Consider the following 18966-nt stretch of genomic DNA (forward strand, 5'->3'; position numbering starts at 1 on the left):
TATCATCATCATCATCATCATCATCCGGACCTCCTTTCCCACACAAGGGCAGGGTGAGGAATATATAATAATAATAATAATAATAATAATAATAATGATAATAAAAATAATAATAATAATAACAATAATAATAATAATTTCTCCAATCTCATGAATAAATTTTTCCCACTTCATTCTTGCTCTTTACACACTCATATTCAGCTGAAGAGATATTTTCCAGTCTCGAGGAGTCAGATATAAACTTCATTAATTTCCTTCATAATAATAAAAAAAATTGTCTAGGTACCAAAAATGAAGGAAAAACTCGTCCTCCTACTGAAGGCTTTAACGTTTCGTATGAGGAAGTAAGTTAGTCACGAAGAAGTGCTACAGAACCTTCCGGGTCAAGAATGTGGAGCCATGTCTTAGTACTGAGTAAAGATTTTTTTTTTTTAATCGTTTCTTTTAACTCTTTCGGGCTCCTGTGACTCACTTAGATGAATAAAATCGTTTGATGTAAGGTCAAAGAACTCTCTCTCTCTCTCTCTCCCTCAGTCAAAGGGTTAAGCTGACTTGATTTCACTTACCCTTCTTTTCTCTTAACCCATCAGCCAGAGAAAGTCCTCTTTTAGCTTATATCACGTTGCTCAATGGAAGAAAAAGGACAGTGGTGTGGCGCTACATCATTTCCATAGCACTTCTTCGTGACTAGCATCATATTCAAATGTTTAGTCTCTTGCCACAGCTCATCATTCAATATAGAGATGGCAATTTTAGGGCAAGTTAGAGTAAAACCTGTACAGAGGATTTCATTAAGAGAGCAGCCTATACTCGCCGTCAAGTAACTAGTCTTTTGAACCCCGCCCCCTTCCTGAAGTCGTGGACCCGCCCCTTCACACCCACTCTCCGGGCGGTGGGTGAGGAGGGGTGGGGCTTAAAAGGGTTTTTATTCTTCCTGCAGCCTGAGTGGGTAGTGCCCTTTTTTGGCATGTTCGACTTGTCCGTTCATTTTGCATAGGGAGGATTTCTTGACACACAGGGTTTGGAACAAGGTTTTCCAGAATTTTCCTGATGTATATTGCGATGTACCGCTCCCTCCCCCGTTGCTGTGAGTGGGGTGACCGTATTTGGCTGCAATAGTCAAGTATTGGCTGGACTGTTTTCCAGTGTGTTAGGAGACATTCTTGCTTCTCTGGAGTGAAACACCCATAGGATCCACCCTGCTATTCTTCTGGCCATTTTTGTGGTTCCTTCTATCTGATGATGAAATGTTGCATTTGCACTTAGGTGGACACTGAGGCACTTAACGTGTGGTTTTATTGGGACTGGTAGCCCTCCTTCAGTTCTTGGGTGGGCAAGTTGTTCGTCAGTACCACATCTAATCATTTCAAATTATTCCTTGTTGAAGGTTGAAGGCCATGTTCTCTCGTGCCATTTTTTTTTTCTAGGTCTTCTTGTAGCTGGGTGACATCGTCTTCCGAATTTATTTTTCTATGTATGGTCGTGTCATCATCGAAGGAGGAAAGGTAGGACTGTGTGATCCCTTCATCATTGTCTTCCATCAGTAACCTACTAGAAAGAGGAGTGGACCCAGTACAGATCCCTGGGGGACTCCACTGATGACAGGGCCTTCTTTGGAGCAGTGACCATCTACTGCTACCCTCTGTGTTCCGTGCGTCAGGAAGCTGTGCAGCCAAGTCCCAAGTTTTCCTGTTAATCCAAGGTTTTTCTGTTTGTGAAGAAGCACGCCATGGTCCACTATCAAATGCTTTCGCCAAGTCCAGGAATATTATGTCTACACTGTTTCTGTCGGCTAGTTGTTGGAGCAGTCAGTCGTAGTGGCCCGTGGTCCAACAGTTTTGACAAGCACGACCTGCCCTTTCGAAACCCATGTTGTGTTTTGTTCATGTTTTTTTTATTTTTTTTTTATTTTTTTTTAGGAAGGTTTTTATTTTGTCCCTTACAATTTTTTCAAAGATTCTGATAGGATGAGAAGTCAGGGCACTTGGTCTATAATTTGGGGGTTTGTCTATGTCTCTTCCTTTATGGATAGGTGTGATATTTGGGGTATGGTTCCGGAATCCACAGACTTTCTCCACAGAGTGAAAATGGATTCCGCGAATGCTTGGCATTTCTGGAGCAATATAGCCAGGATACCGTCAGGTTCAGAGGCAGAGTATGATGTTAGTTCACTGATTGCCTTACTATGTTTTCTACTGTGAAGTTAATGTCGTGAAGTGTAGGCACTGTAGGGTTGAGTGTTCGTTATTGTGGAGAAGTCCTGCGGGGAGTTTATCTTCCTTCATCTGGGGTGCCGAAGACTGCCTCATATTGGTTTAAGAGTATTTTTTTTTTTTTTTAATGCGAGGAATAAGGAACCAAAGGCCATGAGCCCGCAATAACAGGTCCTTCCAAGAGAAAAACAAAATACAAGAGAGAGCCAAATTCAAGATCCATTCATTTCGAGATGCCTGGACACACTGCGTTTGAAAGACTGGAGATCGTAGGCAGCAGGAAATAAAGACAGAGGGAGACAGTTCCAGAGTTGACCCGTTGCATAAATGAAGGACTGGGAGTAACGGTTAACTCTTGCATTAGAGAGTTGGACACAAAAGGATGAGAGTTTGCTGATAGACGGGTGCTACACGCCCGTCGTAGAGGTGGAGGAAAGCTTTGCAGACAGTTCAGAGGAGCGGTATGTTGCTCATTTCTAGGGGATCGTCCTCCAGGATGCCAGTTGATGATAAAAGTGGCCCAATTCGGGTCTTTGTCTTAATGAATCCCTTAGTGTAACTGAAGAAGAATTTGGGGTTTTCGCTTTATGCTGCTTGGTTTTCTTCAGTCCGCGTTTGGTCTTCGTGGGAGTCATCTTGGCGCTGTCACTTTTTCTGTGGGTGCTTGTGGTTTCTTTCAGTTTCTTGTTTAATACCGTTTCTTGTTTAATACTGTTCTTCCTTTTCAATAAGGTTTGGCTGTCCCTCGGTATAATGTGCTGGTGTATATCAGTTTTCTCTTTGGGAACATTTAGGAGGCAGGCTTGAAGTATGATACCACCGCGGGTGTTTAGTTGTTTAGTGAGATTTTTGTCTGCTATAATAGGACTTTGTTCCAATTTACCTTATTAATGTTTTCCCAGTTCCCGCATTGCTCAAGAAGTTCATGTCTCGTTTCAAAATAATTACATTTTTTCCATTAGTACCGACCATTTGATGCCACATTTTACATTTATTATAAAAAACAATAAACTCATATAACTCAAAAATTAGTATTCATACTAAAATTTATATGTAAAGAACGACGGAGAATCAATCGTCCAGATGGCGAAGATGTCCTGACGGCGAACTGTCTTGTTTTTGTTGTGATGGCGAATTGTCCCGGAACCGGAACCGTCAAAAGAAATTATATACGGTAAGAGTATGGTTTTGTAGCTTTTACTTTTGTGCCAAGGTGATCCTTAGGTATAAAACTTGCACTATTGTTAAATTATTCACTTTAGATCAGAGATAGGTTGCCTTGTGAGGGAATATTTCTACCACTCTACCAGCACAGGGAACCTTAGCATTAGAGCAAATTTATCAGCCAAGGTTGACGCCCTCCATACTACGTACGGTACAGGACTCCACTTCCAATGTAGCCTGTGCACTCATCAGTAAAGTCAGGCTTGTAATAGACTGCACAAGAAATAAGAGACATAGTAAGGCCATATAGTAAACATATTTTTATACTGTAGACCTAAATCCTATGTGGATTTTTGTAACATTACGTTCAGGTAGTTGTGTATGTCAGTCATTTTATTTCCTTTGGTCGCCATTTCCAAGGCTTTGGACAAACAGCAGAACTCCCATTAACAAGTGATGAAAATTTTATGACAGGGATTATCTTTCATAATTGTAAATTCATTAAATGATATTGAGAGACTGCAGAAATGTCATATATGTTATTCAGGATTGCATAATTCATTCATGAAATGCAGATTCAGCATAAATAACATGTTACTCAAGAGTAAGAAGTCAGGTTTGTTGATGTCACCGGTGGCATCCTACAAACAGCACTAGGTGGATGTGGACTCAAATCTCATTCATCCACAAATTGTTCAGCTTAGGTTAAATTAAGTTTGGTCTGGTTGATTTAGGTTAGGTTAGTAGGGATGATGAATTAATGACAGATCGACCTTGGAGCCGAGGTAGGTAGCTAACCGAAAAGTCTGACATGGCAGGTGGCCACATGCCATGGTTTGGCTGTAAAACTGATGGTTGTATAGTTGATATCTTCAAAATTATGCCTTTTTGCAACTTTTTAGAACTATCACAATGATGATTACATTCTGGTTTACTGAGAAAAAAATACAGTTATAAATTTTATGCATGGAACTTTCTTGCATTTTCACCAAAACTGTTTTAGGTAATTGTCATATTTCAGCCAATACTTGATGGAAGACAGTGGCAACCATAATCCACTCAGTTGGGGTAGAGCTGCCTACATCATCCTTTATCATTCTTTTTCTGTCTCTGCCCTCCTCTCAACCTATGTCTCTTATCATTCCCATTGTTTTTTGTTACTTCTCTTTCCTTTTCAGGTAGTTTTACATTAACAAGCCTAATGGTTTCCTGTAAGGCAGGAAACCATTTACAGTGCTGGGAGGTAACCATATAACCAACCCATACTCCTTCCTTTGCCCTCTCATTCTCACCTACTCCCACACATATACCCCATCCATTCTCCCATTCTCTCACACTTTCTCCTCTCCATTTTGTTTCAGTCATTCCACATACATCCACTTTTGCACCCTCAAGCACCTGGACAATCACTCTCTCTTTCACCTCATCATTTGCTCGTCTTACATTCCATGTAGCCATTACCAAGTCCTTTGTCCGGTCCTGGGTCGTCATCGATTGGTCAGTCCTTGTCCGAGGCTTCTTGTTTGTTTTTTTAGTTAGTCCTTGTCCAAGGCTTCTTGTTTGTTTTTTTAGTTAGTTGTTTTCCGGGGAGGGACACTAACCCTCCGCCAACCCTTTTAGTCGTCTTTTACAACAAGCAGGGATACTGGGGGAGTATTCTTGAAAAAAAAACCCTACCCCCAGGGGGGGTATATATATATATATTCATTTTCTGCTCACAGGTTGAACATAATGACAATCTACAACCTTTATCTGTTTGACCGTGATGGCCAGCTGCTACATTATGCTGAATGGACACGTAGGAAACAGTCTGGAATTAGTCGGGAGGAGGTTAGTAACAAGTGTACTTTTAACTGTAACCAGTATTAATTAGAACAGTTATTAGTTGATTTGCATTATGGCATTATAACAGGATAAGACTGAAGTTGACTGTAATGAATATTAAATATTAATTGGGAACTAGTCTGTTATGTACTATAGGTATTGGACATGGGTGAATAATGATAGATAATGTAAGATTCGGACTAGAATGTTTGGTGAATGATGAAAAGGGTAGTTTCAGAGTGATTTAGGATCTGTGAAAATTTAGTCAAATCATCAAGTTTACACGCAGATCATTTGTTGAGGTTGTTTGCAGTAGGACAAATACTTGAAAAAGCATGTGAAAAGAACTGTTAAGGTAATCATGGCACTTATGAATCTGGAACAAGTGTATGGGAAGATGAAGATGGATTAGGCTATGTGTTACATTCATATGATGTGACTGGAAAACTGTTGAATGGTGAAAGTTTTTACCATGGTAGTAAAGCATGTATAAGACCTCATGGATGTCTGCGTGAGTGGGTTCCATACCTTAAGTGTCAGTGTTGCAGTGAACATGGGTGTGGGCTGTCCTGTGGTTGCTCAGTAGCTATATGGATATTTTTTTTTTAATACAAAAGTATTAATCTATTGCAGTAATTAATTTGTAGAGTACCTGTACTTGCTGTGCTTCTCTACACAGTCATTACACTGTATATCACTGCTGTTTCAATGCAGTGATGAAAGAACCAGTGGCTAAAAGTCCACAAGTTTTTTTTTCTTCTTTTTATATATATAATTGTACAATAATCATTTTGACGAGATGATGATGTCGATTTATTTCTCTTTCAGGAGGCCAAGCTGATGTATGGAATGATATTCTCTTTAAAGTCCTTTGTCGCAAAGGTCAGTCCTTCTAAAGAAGTAATGTATGAAGGTTGTAAGGCAGTTCATGGCGCTTAACTTCCATCTGTCTGTTGCCAGATGCCTTAATCCACTAAGGGGTGACCACAAACAAATCGCCTCTATGTCGCTTTGTCCCACGCCATTTCACTGCTCTGCTCCCAGCTCATACCCTTCTCTTTCAAATACCTCTCCACTCCATTCCTCCATTTCTTCATCTCATCCTCAGCCTCCCTTTCCCTCTCTGCCCCCCCACTTCACTTGCATACATTCTCCTCATTAGTCTCTCATTCTCCATCCTCTCAGCATGGCCAAACCACATCAGTGTGTGTCTCCTAATGCTTTCCGTCACATCCACACCACAACGCTGCTGCCCTTCCTCATTTGTCAGTCTGTCTCTCCACGTAACTTATTAACACTAATCGTCATAAAGTTGTCCTATCTTAATTCATAATACAGTAGTCTACTGTAACATTAAGGATGTATAATGGATTATTTTGACATTTGTTTATAATCATCATTAAGAGTACAAGTTTGTTCAGCAAACTCTTCTCTTTCAGTTTTTGTCTATCTGTCTATTGCCAAATACCTAATAAATCAGTCATGTATTTCTTACCTGAGCAATAACAAAATTATTATAGGGTGGCAGGATTTCCTGCTGTTAGGCAATTAGATGAACACTTTTACCACACACGTGTCATCTGTTTATACAGTATTTTTTAAATCTTGCTGTGTGACTAAGTTTCTTCCTACTCAGAGTTTAGAACTGAGTATTAGGATTTCTATATATGTAGTGAACTTGTGATCCATAGCAGGTTTAGCAGTATTATGATGCATCACATAGAATCAGGAGTTGCATCTTGTGGATAGCCACAACAGATTTTGAAATTTATAATTGTCTAAAGCACTGTATGATTGAAAGTGTTGCTTGAATTTTTCATTCAGGCACATAGCCAAGGGAGGAAAAGAAAATTAATGATGGAATATCCACCCCCACTTGGTGCAGATACATAGGCCTTCACTATATACAGTATGCATGCTGCTCAGGTTTTCAAATTCATCACAAAATATACAGTATGCACCCAGCATATTGAGGAAAATATTTTCCCCCTCCCGTTCCTTCCAGAAATTCCTGCTTGTGCACATGGCAAGATGAATACTATTGATTTGTTTTTTCAGACTAAATTTGAATGAAATTTGTGATTTGATGGATGAGTTTGATAAAGAAATTATAACTTTTGCTATCACTCCACCTGAAGAAGCTGATACTATGCTATGGTCAGCATGGATCCAAGCAGTTTATAAGAGGTAAGCCAATACAATTTGGCTTCAAAGTCTGGGCTGCATGTACTGCTGATGGCTCTCTTCTTCATGCTGAACCATACTGCAGCTCGTGTACAAAAATTCCAGACCTAGGACGTCAACAAGGCCCAAATATAGTGATGGAAATGGCTAAACAGATCAATTTAGAAGCAGGTCAGCATGTAGTATTTGACAATCTATTTACCTCAGTACCATTGCTAGAAGCATTGGGTACTCAGGGCGTAGGTGCAACTGGAACACTACTAGAAGATCGTCTCAGTGGTGCCCCAGTCATGGCAAAGAAGCTGATGGCAAAGAAAAATTGTGGGTACATGGAGGAGGAGGTTTTTACTGGTTGCACATCTGTTGTCAAGTGAAAAGATAACAAGGTGGTTGGTGTTGCTTCAAACAAGGTCAGGAAAAACACAATTCACAAAGCCAAACAATGGAGTAAGAGTGAGAAAAAGTACACTGTGATTGACATGCCAAACACTGTCATGATTTATAACCAAAATATGGGTGGAGTTTATGTGTTTTATCAGCAGGTGTCAGCCTCTAGGATCTGCATTTGTCCGAAGAAATGGTGGTGGCCAATTTTTGCATGGGGTATAAGTGCACAGGTTACAAAGTCGTGAATGCTCTACAGGAAACTAGGAAATGACATCAATCTGTTAGACTCTGTTTCTCAATAAGTCAAATTTAAACTCGTTTAAGTTTTTAGACTGGACGATCTCTTTGTCCAGGTTATTCCACAGGTCTATACATCTATTAGGAAAACTATATTTCTTGATATCCTTCAAGCAGCTTGGCTTCCTCAGTTTCATCCCATGTCCTCTTGTTACTCTCTTATCCCATAAAAACAGATCTTCTTTGTCAGTTTTATCTAGTCCCATCATGGTCCTGAACACTGCAATCATGTCGCCTCTCTTTCTCCTTTTTTCTAAGGAAGGCAAATCCAGCTTTTCCAGCCTCTCTCTGTACAACAGATCTGCCAGACTGGGGACCATCTTGGTTACTGTTCTCTGTATTCTCTCAATCTTGTTTATATCTTTCTTTTTGTGTGGGGACCACACTACTGCTGCATATTCCAACCTGGGGTGAATCATGGCCACTATCAATTTTTTCATCATCTCCTCATCCATATAATGAAAAGCTACTCTTATATTAGTCAGGAGTTTATACGTCTCTCTAACTGTCTGCATGTGTTAGGAATGTAGTGCTGTATGGTAGTGAGACCTGGGCAGTAAAGGAAGAGAATATTCGCAGGCTCAAATGTACAGAAATGACAATGATTAGGTGGGAGTGCAGTGCATCCTTGAGTGCAAGGCCTAGGGGGGCTAGGTTTATGATGGAAGAGTTGAGAGGTAGGATGGGACTGGAGTGTATTGGTGTTGTGATGAGGAGAGATAGATTGAGGTGGTTTGGGGATGTGGAGAGGATGGGGATGATAATTGGATGCAGAAAGTGAGAAGCGTTAATGTTAGGGGTTGGGTTGCAAGGGGCAGGTCGAAAGAGACCTGGGACGAGGTCATGAAGTGTGACATCAGGGTTAAGGACTGAACAGTGAGGCTGCCAGAGATCGAGCAGCATTAAGAGCTGCCATTAGGTGACCAGGTCCAATCCATGCAAGGTTGTTGGAGCTTTCAAAAATGAAAACGAAGCCATAACTTACAATGTTTCTGCAATTTAATATTGTTGTTCTTATAAGTAGCATTGTACTTGTGGCATATGTGCCATCAGAAAGTATATTGTACTGAGAATTTTTACAGCAGTTGTTTTTAGCAAGAATTTGTTGGTTCTCATCCAGTTACGTCAGAGTCTGAATCAAGACATGAACTCATTGCCTCACTAAGCAGCTTCAATGATCTCCTTTACATTCTCATGGGAAAGTGTGATAACAGGGGTGCCAGTTTGGTGTACTTGTAACTCTTGATTGGAATAGAGTTCATTACTTCCTCAGTGCTTTCAGTAACATCAGCACCCATGGCCTCATCAGATCACAACAGTGCTTTCCTTTGGTTGTGCACTGTTCCACTCCTGCCTAGATCCCAGACATTTATTGTTTTAGTGCATCCTCCCTTTTTTTCAGGTCCTCTTTTACAGTACAGTACTGGTAGGCCACATTTGAAGCATTGATCCTGTTCCCCAGTGCCAAGTCTCACAGATGCACCCTGACTACATTCATAGCACTGGTCAAGTGTCAAAAATGTACAGCTGTTCTAGCAACAAAATTCGCTTCAATCAATCTCAGGATGTTGTTTACTTTATCCTCACAGTTGTCACAAGAACAATTGGAAACCAGGTTCAATCGTCACCATAAAGTTGGTTTTCTTCAAGGTCAGAAATTTCTTCCTTATTCAGGGCTTTTTTAATATAGTACAGTACTAACAATTTGCAGAGAAGACCCCCAGGAAATACTGATATGAACAGTAAAAGTTAGAAAAAGATAATTAAAGGAATGTGTATCATGGAAAAAAAAAAAATGCTGCTTGTTACGAAGTACCCTGCCTTTGAATAGACACGCAGTGACTTAACAGTACACACCGCAAGAAGATGGGGATGAGCTACCATACCTCTTGAGAATAAGGGTAGGGTTGGTTCTGAGATGATATCCCAGTAATGTAACTGGCCAGTGGGGCATTTCACAACACCACACTTTAGGTAAACAATTAGTTATGGTATTTGGAGCTGCATTTTGTGCTCATGACATTAAAGTCATGAGCACAAAATGCAGCTCCAATACCATAACTAAACTGTGGTTCATTTAGGTTTTGTGTGGGAATATTCATTAAAAAAAATACATGTTGCAAGCATTTCTTGGATAAAATGTGCTTGCCTGATTTCTACATTGGTATATGCAGGTATCACCTGTTGACTTACGAGAAGGCTTCCTTACCTACTGCACCAACAAGTATCGTCTCAATCTGTATGAAACCCCATCAAGACTTAAATTTGTGCTAAATACTGATGTCAATGCTCAGGGAGTAAAAGACCTCCTGCATCAGATTTACACTCAGGTAAGTAACTGCGTCATTCCATTTTATACTTATGACTTTAGATGGAAAATATCACATGTCATTTCACAGTACTGTACTGTGAACTCTTCAGATGGAGGGATTACATACACATTCAGTGTTTATTGTAGAGAGTTGTTAGAGAGGTAGTCTGTTGTCTGAAATTATATGAGTTCAATCCCCGGTTGGAGTAGGGAATAGTTTTATTAAATGAATTTCATTAAAACAAACTTCACTGCTCTTCCACATGACCCAGTGATGTCATGATAGCGCCTCTGCACGTCTTAGTATATCATCTCTTCCATTTTGCTGCTGCAATACCTGTGATTGATTAGTTTTAATGTATTTTGTCTGGTGTTAGGTATATGTGGAGCATGTGGTGTACAACCCATTGTGTCAACTCAGCAAGCCTATCCTAAGTGAACTGTTTGCAACCAAGCTGGATGAAGTTGTAAAGCAGAGCCCTGCATATGCATCACGGCCAGCATAAGGAGGTCATCATGTACAGTTCATGGTTGTAGTCTACTAAGAATACTGGTACATACACTTGCACTTCCTCATTGATTTTAGATGTTCCAGGTAAAGTATTAAATTATTGTACCATAGATCAATTAATTCTCACTTGTAAAATGTTTTTTTATTATTATAATGTCAAGTAAGAGATTTGGTAAAAACATTTATAATAGGACTGTGATAACTCATAATGTCTGTGTCATGTCTTTTGCTTCTTAAAATGGTGATTATTAAGTTGCATAGCATATAAAATGTATACCCAGATAGTTATTTTTGCACATAAAAAGTAAAGAGAAATAAATGGAAAATTTACTAAAATAATGAAAATCTAGAACCCTATGCCTTTCATTGTTAGTGAGGACTGGTTTATGAACTGTCTCATTTGCAAAATAGTATTTATTTTTCACATAACACAGTATACTGCAACTTTATGTCATCATTTTATCACATCTGCTGATGATCAGTGTCTTTGATTATATAGTACTATATATTCATGTACTAATTGAGAACAGTATAAAAGAGTGGGGGCAGAATAGGGACTGTTAGAAATTTTGGGTGGTTTTTTCATTAAAAAAAAAAAAAAAAAGTTTCATTTGCATATTACTTTTGATAGATAAATTAACCAGACAAAACAAGTGTCACTTTGTATTTTCCATGATTTAAGAATGTGTTTGTAAAATGGAGGATTTATTCACTTAGTTCACCTGTTGTTATTGTTTCTTCATGTCACTTTGCATTCAGAAGGATATAACAGCCATGGAAAAAATTTACTACTACAGTCACCCTGTATGGACTGGTGAACTGAAATCTAACATCGTGAAAAGAGTACCATATTTTGTCATGTATCTAGATCTATGTGTACCTTGATCTTTACAGTGGTCGTAGTTTATTCTTACTATCACAAGTCATTTTGATCAGCTGCGGAAATTCTTTTCATGTTGATGGTGTTAACTTTCTCCAGAGCAATATAAAATGGACTGGGAGCAACAGAAAGAAACCAAATAATACATGCCCAGAATGAAGGGATTAAATATAATAAATATATTAAATGAAGCCTTCTACCTACACTCCCTCTTCTGTCTTTCTTTCCTTCATTCTTTCCTCTTACTTCTGCCTGTGGGTGATTCTACACTGAGTGACTAGCCAAATGGTTTCCTGTAGACCAGGAAATCATTTACTATGGCAGGTGGTAACCACATAGCCAAATTTTGGCACCTGGTGGTTTAGTGGGTAATTACGGCACTCCAGTTGGATTGAACCAGTGAAGGTTTATATCCAAGGGGTGGTTTGGGTTTATTGCTCACATAATGCCACTCAGGGATGAGTGAGGCTGGTCACTCTCATCTTAAATGTCAGGACCAGCTTGCCTTGCCCCGGGCTCCTACGCTCCTCACGCGGCAACATAGGATTGGATGATGGATGGATGGATAGTACAGTACACATTTATCCACTGATGTATGTGGGCTGTTTGTCAGCCTGACACACTGTGTACCTGGAAGCCATGTATCATTTGCCGTATACCCCATTATAATAAAACTGATATTTTAAGTATATCTCAGGCCTGATCACCACTTTCCTACCAAAAACTATGTTGACCCAAACATGCCTGCATAATATGCTTTCTGAAGACATGTTACTGTTGTATACATGGGTAAACCAGACATGAGGTGGTGAGAGTAAACATATAGTACTTACAGCAATAGATACTATAGTGTCTGTTGTCACTACTGTTACTACAGATACCATCGCTACTGATAATACAGCTACATCAACAGCTACTGTCTGTACCACTTCTACTCTTACCACAGCAGCCATCGCTAGCACAAGTACTATCACTTCTGTTGTGACATCTACCTTCTCTACCACAACCACAGGTATCGTCACTACTACTACTACTACTACTACTACTGTACTGCATCTGCCATCACTACCATTACCACAATTGCCATCACTTTTGACATAACAACTACCATCACATCCTTTTTTTTTTTTTTTTTCCCCAGTATCAGTGCTACATAACCGAAAAATTATTCATTATTGGGTAAGGCATATACTGTACAGGTTTCAGAAAAAATGTATCTCAAACATGAATTGGAGGATGACTACCCTCCCCCCAGTGAATTGGATTCAAAATTGATGCTAGAGTCCCATGTAATAGGTATGGTCTCTGTATATGAAAATTTACTGTTAGTTGATGTGCACATTTGAGGTGTAATAAATCATTCATTCATTCATTCATCTAATCCAGTTTTGCCCCATGAGGAGTGTAGGTGTCCGGGGCTTGGCAAGTTGGTCCTGACATTGAAGATGAGAATGACCAACGTCACTCATCCCTGAGTGGCAGTACGTGAGCAATAAACCCCAACCACCCATTGGATATAAACCTGCACTGGCTCAATCTGACTGGAGCACCTAAATTACCCACTAAACCACCAGGTGCCGTAATTTGGCTATATGTTTACCACCCAGCATAGTAAATGGGTGCCTTGTGTACTGGAAGCCATTTGGCTTGTCATTCACCATAGAGTCACCCTTAAACGAAGAAAGAGGAAAGAATGAAGGAAAGAAAGACAGAAAAGGAATGAAGGAAGAGAGGAAAGGGCAGGCACCTGAGGGCAGCATTACATTGAGTGAGTGGATGGTGAGTGCCCCCACTTAATAAATCATAAGTGGAAAAGCTAAAACTATGCTGTCCCAATCCTCGTACTGTTACAGTTTGGTTTTGATTCTCAATTACTGTATATAATTTTCATATCATTTATAAAGGCTCCAACATAATTCCATGCATCGACCTTGGTTACCTAATGAAGGCAGTTCATGCTGCTGAATCTCTGGCAGCCTCCCTATTCAGTAATTCAGTCCCAAACCACTGAGGCCACACACTCATTACATCGTCTCAGGTCATCTTTGGTCTGCTCCTTGTGACCCTACCCTTGACATTCACACCACTCACTCTCCACACCTAGTTATAATCCTCCATCATCTCAGCATGCCCAAACCATCTCAATCAACCCCTCATCATCACAAAACCAATACATTCAAGTTCCATCCTTCCTCCCAACTCTTCATTTGCAATCCTAGCCCCTGCCTTCCCCCCCAGGCCTCACATTGAATTTTGTGGCGTATGAAGAAGTTTTCAGTAGCATATCTCAAAGTGTATCGTAATAAACAAATTTTGTGTCTTTTATGTTGGCATCATCATCATCCAGGCCTTTCTTTCCCACCCAAGGATGGGGAGTGTATCATAGACGTACTATATTTTAATTTTTTAGGTCACTGAATGAGTTATATTGTTTGTGACTACTGCTGACTGGCAGTGAAATACTGATATTGTTAAAAGATTATGATCTATGAATGAAGTTGGTCATGTGAGTATCAAGTACCAATTAAGGAATTATTCTGTTAAGGAAAGAACTGATGTTGGGTTGTGCTGTAGCACTTTTACCATTTGGAATACCTAGAAAAGTTGAGAACTTATATTTGTTTACTCATGAAGGGGGGGGAAAAAAAAAAAAGTGTTTTAAGAAACAAGTAAGCATGACAAAGGCCTTGAGGCAGAAGACTGCATGGATATAATTTTCTCTCAGCTGTTCCTGTGTATCCTTTTCTGAATAGTAGCGGGATATAGGCCATTTGATACATTATCCAAATACTTTCTAACTTTAGTTGTTTGTATATGACTAGTTTATTACTGTATATGTGTAAGCTGTATAACTGCTTGTGCAACACACCACGCATTCCTCCTTTATGTGTGTATTTTTATGAAGTACTGTAGCTTGTTATTAAAAGCCCAGTGGAATTTTAAGAGGTTTTTGTACTTTGCTATCTGTATTTCATTGCTGTTTTTTAATCCCTAAAGACTGCAAATCTCCCAGCCTTCCTGTCCCCAGAACTGCAGAAAGGGTCCAGTTTTTTAACTGTCACCAAGGTAAAATTTTTTCATACAGGTTTCAAGAGCTTCATTCTTTCCTCTTCCTTCTGCCTATGGGTGACTCTACACTGAGGGACAAGCCTAATGGTTTCCTGTATGCTAGGAAACCATTTACTATGCTGGGTGGTAACCATATAATCAAATTATGGTGCCTGGTGGTTTAGTGGGTAATTAAAGTGCTCCAGTCGAATTGAGCCTGTGTAGGTTTATATCCAAGGGGTGGTTGGGGTTTATTGCTCATCTAATGCCACTCAGGGATGAGTGAGGCTGATCACTCTCACATGTCAGGACCAACTTATTTAGCCCTAGGTTTCTATGTTCCTCTATGGAGCAACTTACAGTAGGTTTGGATGATGGAAGGATGGATTCAAGAGCTTGAATTTACGCACCTAAAAATGTATATTTTACACTCATATGACTAATGATTACCACAATATTGACTGTCAAAGAACGTCAAATATAGAAGTTGTTACCCCTCGTGTATAGAGAGAGAGAGAGAGAGAGAGTGCACCATAGTAAATTTTAGTCATATAGCTTTGAAGAGATTGATTTTACATACCAGAAAATGTGTATTTCACTTATATGTCTAATGGTTACTGCACAATTGACCATAAACAAACAAAAAAACCTCACTATGAGCAACAATGGGACGTCCATGAGATATAAGGGGGAATAGGGAGGTGGAGGGAAAAGGGAGGGAATATGTCCGCCACACACACTCAATACAGTCTAGAGGAGGTATGGGGGGTAGTTTGGGTGGGACTGGGAGGGGACACATAGGACAGGATCCAATGGGGCAAAGGGAGGTGGAGCGATGGCCTGGGGAGGGGGGGTTCCCACACCTGGAGAGGGGGCCAGATCATGCTAGCCACCACCTGACCTCTTAGTTTCCATTGGCTAGGTACCATTTGTGTTATAAAAGAGGCGGGTTTAGGGCTTTCCAGTTTTTTGTAACCTCTCTACGATCGTCAGCCATAGGAATACATCACATATATTCTGAGGTCCACGATTGTCAGTCATAGGACAAGGGGTTAAACAGAATGACTGATTACTTGCCTTTGTCTATCAATCTATCTATCTATATACTTAGGCTGCTTCCCCCAAAGAATGGGGGATAGCCGAGAGAGGACGAGACACTCCTAATTTACTCATCCACACACACACATTTATTCGTATCTTAGCCCCATGGGGAGAAGGGAAAGATCCTTACTGCACCACACCACACGAGGGTCTACTGCATAGTGCAATCAGTGATATCTGCAGCAGGGTCTGACAGCAAAGCTGGTTTACCCCTGCCACATCATAATGGACCCATCCCCTTACCCACACCTGACCTGATAGCTGATCAGACCAAATGTGGGAGAATATCCCCTCAGAGTCATGTCACCATTTATTCATTCACAATTTCTCTCCAATCAGCTGATCAGACCAAATGCCGCAGAATATCCCCTCATGGCCATATCACCATTTATTCATTCACAGTTTCTCTCCAATCATTCCTATCACGTGCAGCCACTCTTCCTTGCTCTACAGACATCCCTCTTGCATCTAATGCTCTTTTTCACACTGTCCATCCATTATATTCATGGTCTTTCTCTCAGCCTTACATTTCTCAAATCCGATCCTGTTATCTTTTTCACCAGTCGTTCTTCATTCATTCTCTCCATATGCCCAAACCATCACAACACACTCTGCTCAACTCGATCAGCCATCTCCTGCATAACTCCAGTTCTTCGTGCTTCATCATTTCTCACTCGATCCATACGTGTCACTCCACACATACTCCTCAGACACCTCATCTCCAGTATATTCAAACTTTTACTCTCTGCTACACCCATAGTCCATGTTTCAGCCCCATATAATGCAGTCGGTATCACTACACCCTCATACAGCCTTCTTTTTACGTCCATTCTATGCGAATGACATCTAAACACTTTTCATTCCTCCCAGCACCATTCCAGCTTCATTCATTCTAAACTTCACTTCTACATCTGTTCTTCCATTCATAACAACTTGTGATACTAAATACTTTAAACACTCCACCTCTTCAAGCAACTCACCATTCAGAACTATATTCATCCTCATGCTATCAACCAACCTCGCATACTTCATCACTTTACTCTTATTCTCAGTTTCCTCCTTTCACACCCTTCGAAACTCTTCGACCAACTGTTTCAGTCTCTCCTCCGGATCAGCCACCAGTGCAGTATCATCCACAAACAGCAGCTGATTCTGATTCCATTCCTTACCATCAGCATTCACCAGACTCAAACCTCCACCTAACATTCTCGCATTCACCTCCCTTACAACACCATCCATGTGAATATTAAACAACCAAGGTGACATCACACATCCCTGCCACAGCCCCACTCTCGCGGGAAACCAATCGCTCGCAGTACCTCCCAATCTTACGCTCTACTATTTACATAAAAACTTTTTAATCATTTTAACAACCTACCATCAAGTCCATACAACCTCAAAACAGTCCACAAACCCTCTGTCAGTTCTATCGTATGCTTTCTCTAAATCCATGAACGCCCACAACACATCCTTACCTTTCGCCAAATAGTTTTCACGTCTGTCACAGCAAACACCAGATCCACACATCCCCTCCCTTTCCTCAAGCCATACTGCTCATCACCAATCATTCCCTCTGTACCCTCTCTAACTCTCTTAATTAACACTCTACCGTACACCTTACGTACAACACACAACAGACTAATACCCTAAAGCTAGTACATTCATACCTATCACCCTTACCTTTATACAACGGAATCACAAGCACTTGCCAAGTCAATCGGCACTATACCGCTCACAAAACACACATTCAATAGTCTTACTAACCACTCAACAACAGTCGCTCCACCACCTTTCAGGCATTCCACAGCACACCCATCCATACCTGCAGCTTTCCCTGCTTTCATCTTTACTGCCTCCTGCACTTCCACCATCGTGATTAAAGAATCATTCAGCTCTCCCAACACATTCCTTACACCCTTCCATCTGCCACAGTCTCAGGCTTCCTATCCTCCTCTACATTTAACAGTCTTTCAAAATACTCCGCCCATCTCTTCCTTATCCTCTGCTTTTACTCGCCCTTCCTTCCCAAACTCTCCCTTTCGCACCGTGTTGAAAATTATCAGTCAACCGCCTACCCCACCTCTCATCTGCTGGCACTTCAGCATCACGCACAGTCCCTCTCGCCTATTCCTCGTATCCTTATATCTCTCATATGACACCTCATCCTTCCTCTGCAGCCACACTTTATATGCTTGTCTCTTCTCAGCCAGTGATACATACTTCCTCGCACCATCCTTCATTTCCCTTTCTTACACCACCACCCACTCGTCTCACACCACACACCATTCCCGCATGCCCCACCAGAAGCACTCTTAAACAGCTGCCGTTCCTCCTCCACAGTGCCATTTTCCTGACCTTTCTTTGCATCCCACTCATCTTTCAACTTCTGATACTCTATTATTTTCTCTTTTATCCAACTCGTTTTCAAAACCTCCCTGTCACACCTAACTCTCCTAGCTCTCACCCACTTCATATCTACTCGACTTTTCCTCCACTAGGTAGTGGTCAGACATACTTCCACCCTCCCCTCTCAAAACTCTCGATCACATCCAACAATCTTCCTCTTACATTCCTGGACAAAACCACATAGTCCATCAACGCTCTGTCGACAACGCTTCCACTCTCCATCCATGTATACTTAACTACAAGTCTTCTCAAACAAGGTATTTCCATTCACCATCTCCCTCTCAACGCACGTCCCTATCATTCGTTCCCCATTTTCATTTCTTCCAGGCACACCATGCATACCAACTACAGCTTCAGCTGCTATATTCCCACTCTAGCATTCAGATTTCCCATCATTACGACATTCACATTTGCTCCAAAACTCTGCAGATACTCTTCTGCATCCCTGTCACTACCAGGCCCATATGCACTCACAAATACCCAGAACTCAGGTCCAAATATCGTTTTCACCCACATCAGTCTCGTTAACACCTCCTTCCATTCAATCACACACTGCTGCACTTCCGGGCTTACTAACAAGGTCACACATCTCGCCCTTCCTCAATCAACACTTGACATCCCTCCATTCACACTTCCAAAC

At 40.7% G+C, this 18966-nt stretch overlaps 1 protein-coding gene across 1 annotated transcript; it reads left to right on the forward strand.

Annotated features, from left to right (window-relative positions):
• Positions 1-3366: 3366 nt before the first annotated feature.
• Bet5 (blocked early in transport 5) lies at positions 3367-11285 on the forward strand. Its single transcript, XM_080272873.1, has 5 exons — positions 3367-3387; positions 5099-5207; positions 6030-6083; positions 10244-10399; positions 10758-11285. Exons 2-5 carry the CDS (start codon positions 5109-5111, stop codon positions 10884-10886), a joined length of 438 nt encoding a protein of 145 aa, XP_080128999.1. The 5' UTR covers positions 3367-3387; positions 5099-5108; the 3' UTR covers positions 10887-11285.
• The last annotated feature ends 7681 nt before the right edge of the window (positions 11286-18966 follow it).

The sequence above is a fragment of the Coenobita brevimanus genome, chromosome 52, assembly GCF_032717465.1.
Source record: "Coenobita brevimanus isolate Jiangsu-jjx chromosome 52, ASM3271746v2, whole genome shotgun sequence".
NCBI classification, from domain to species: domain Eukaryota; kingdom Metazoa; phylum Arthropoda; class Malacostraca; order Decapoda; family Coenobitidae; genus Coenobita; species Coenobita brevimanus.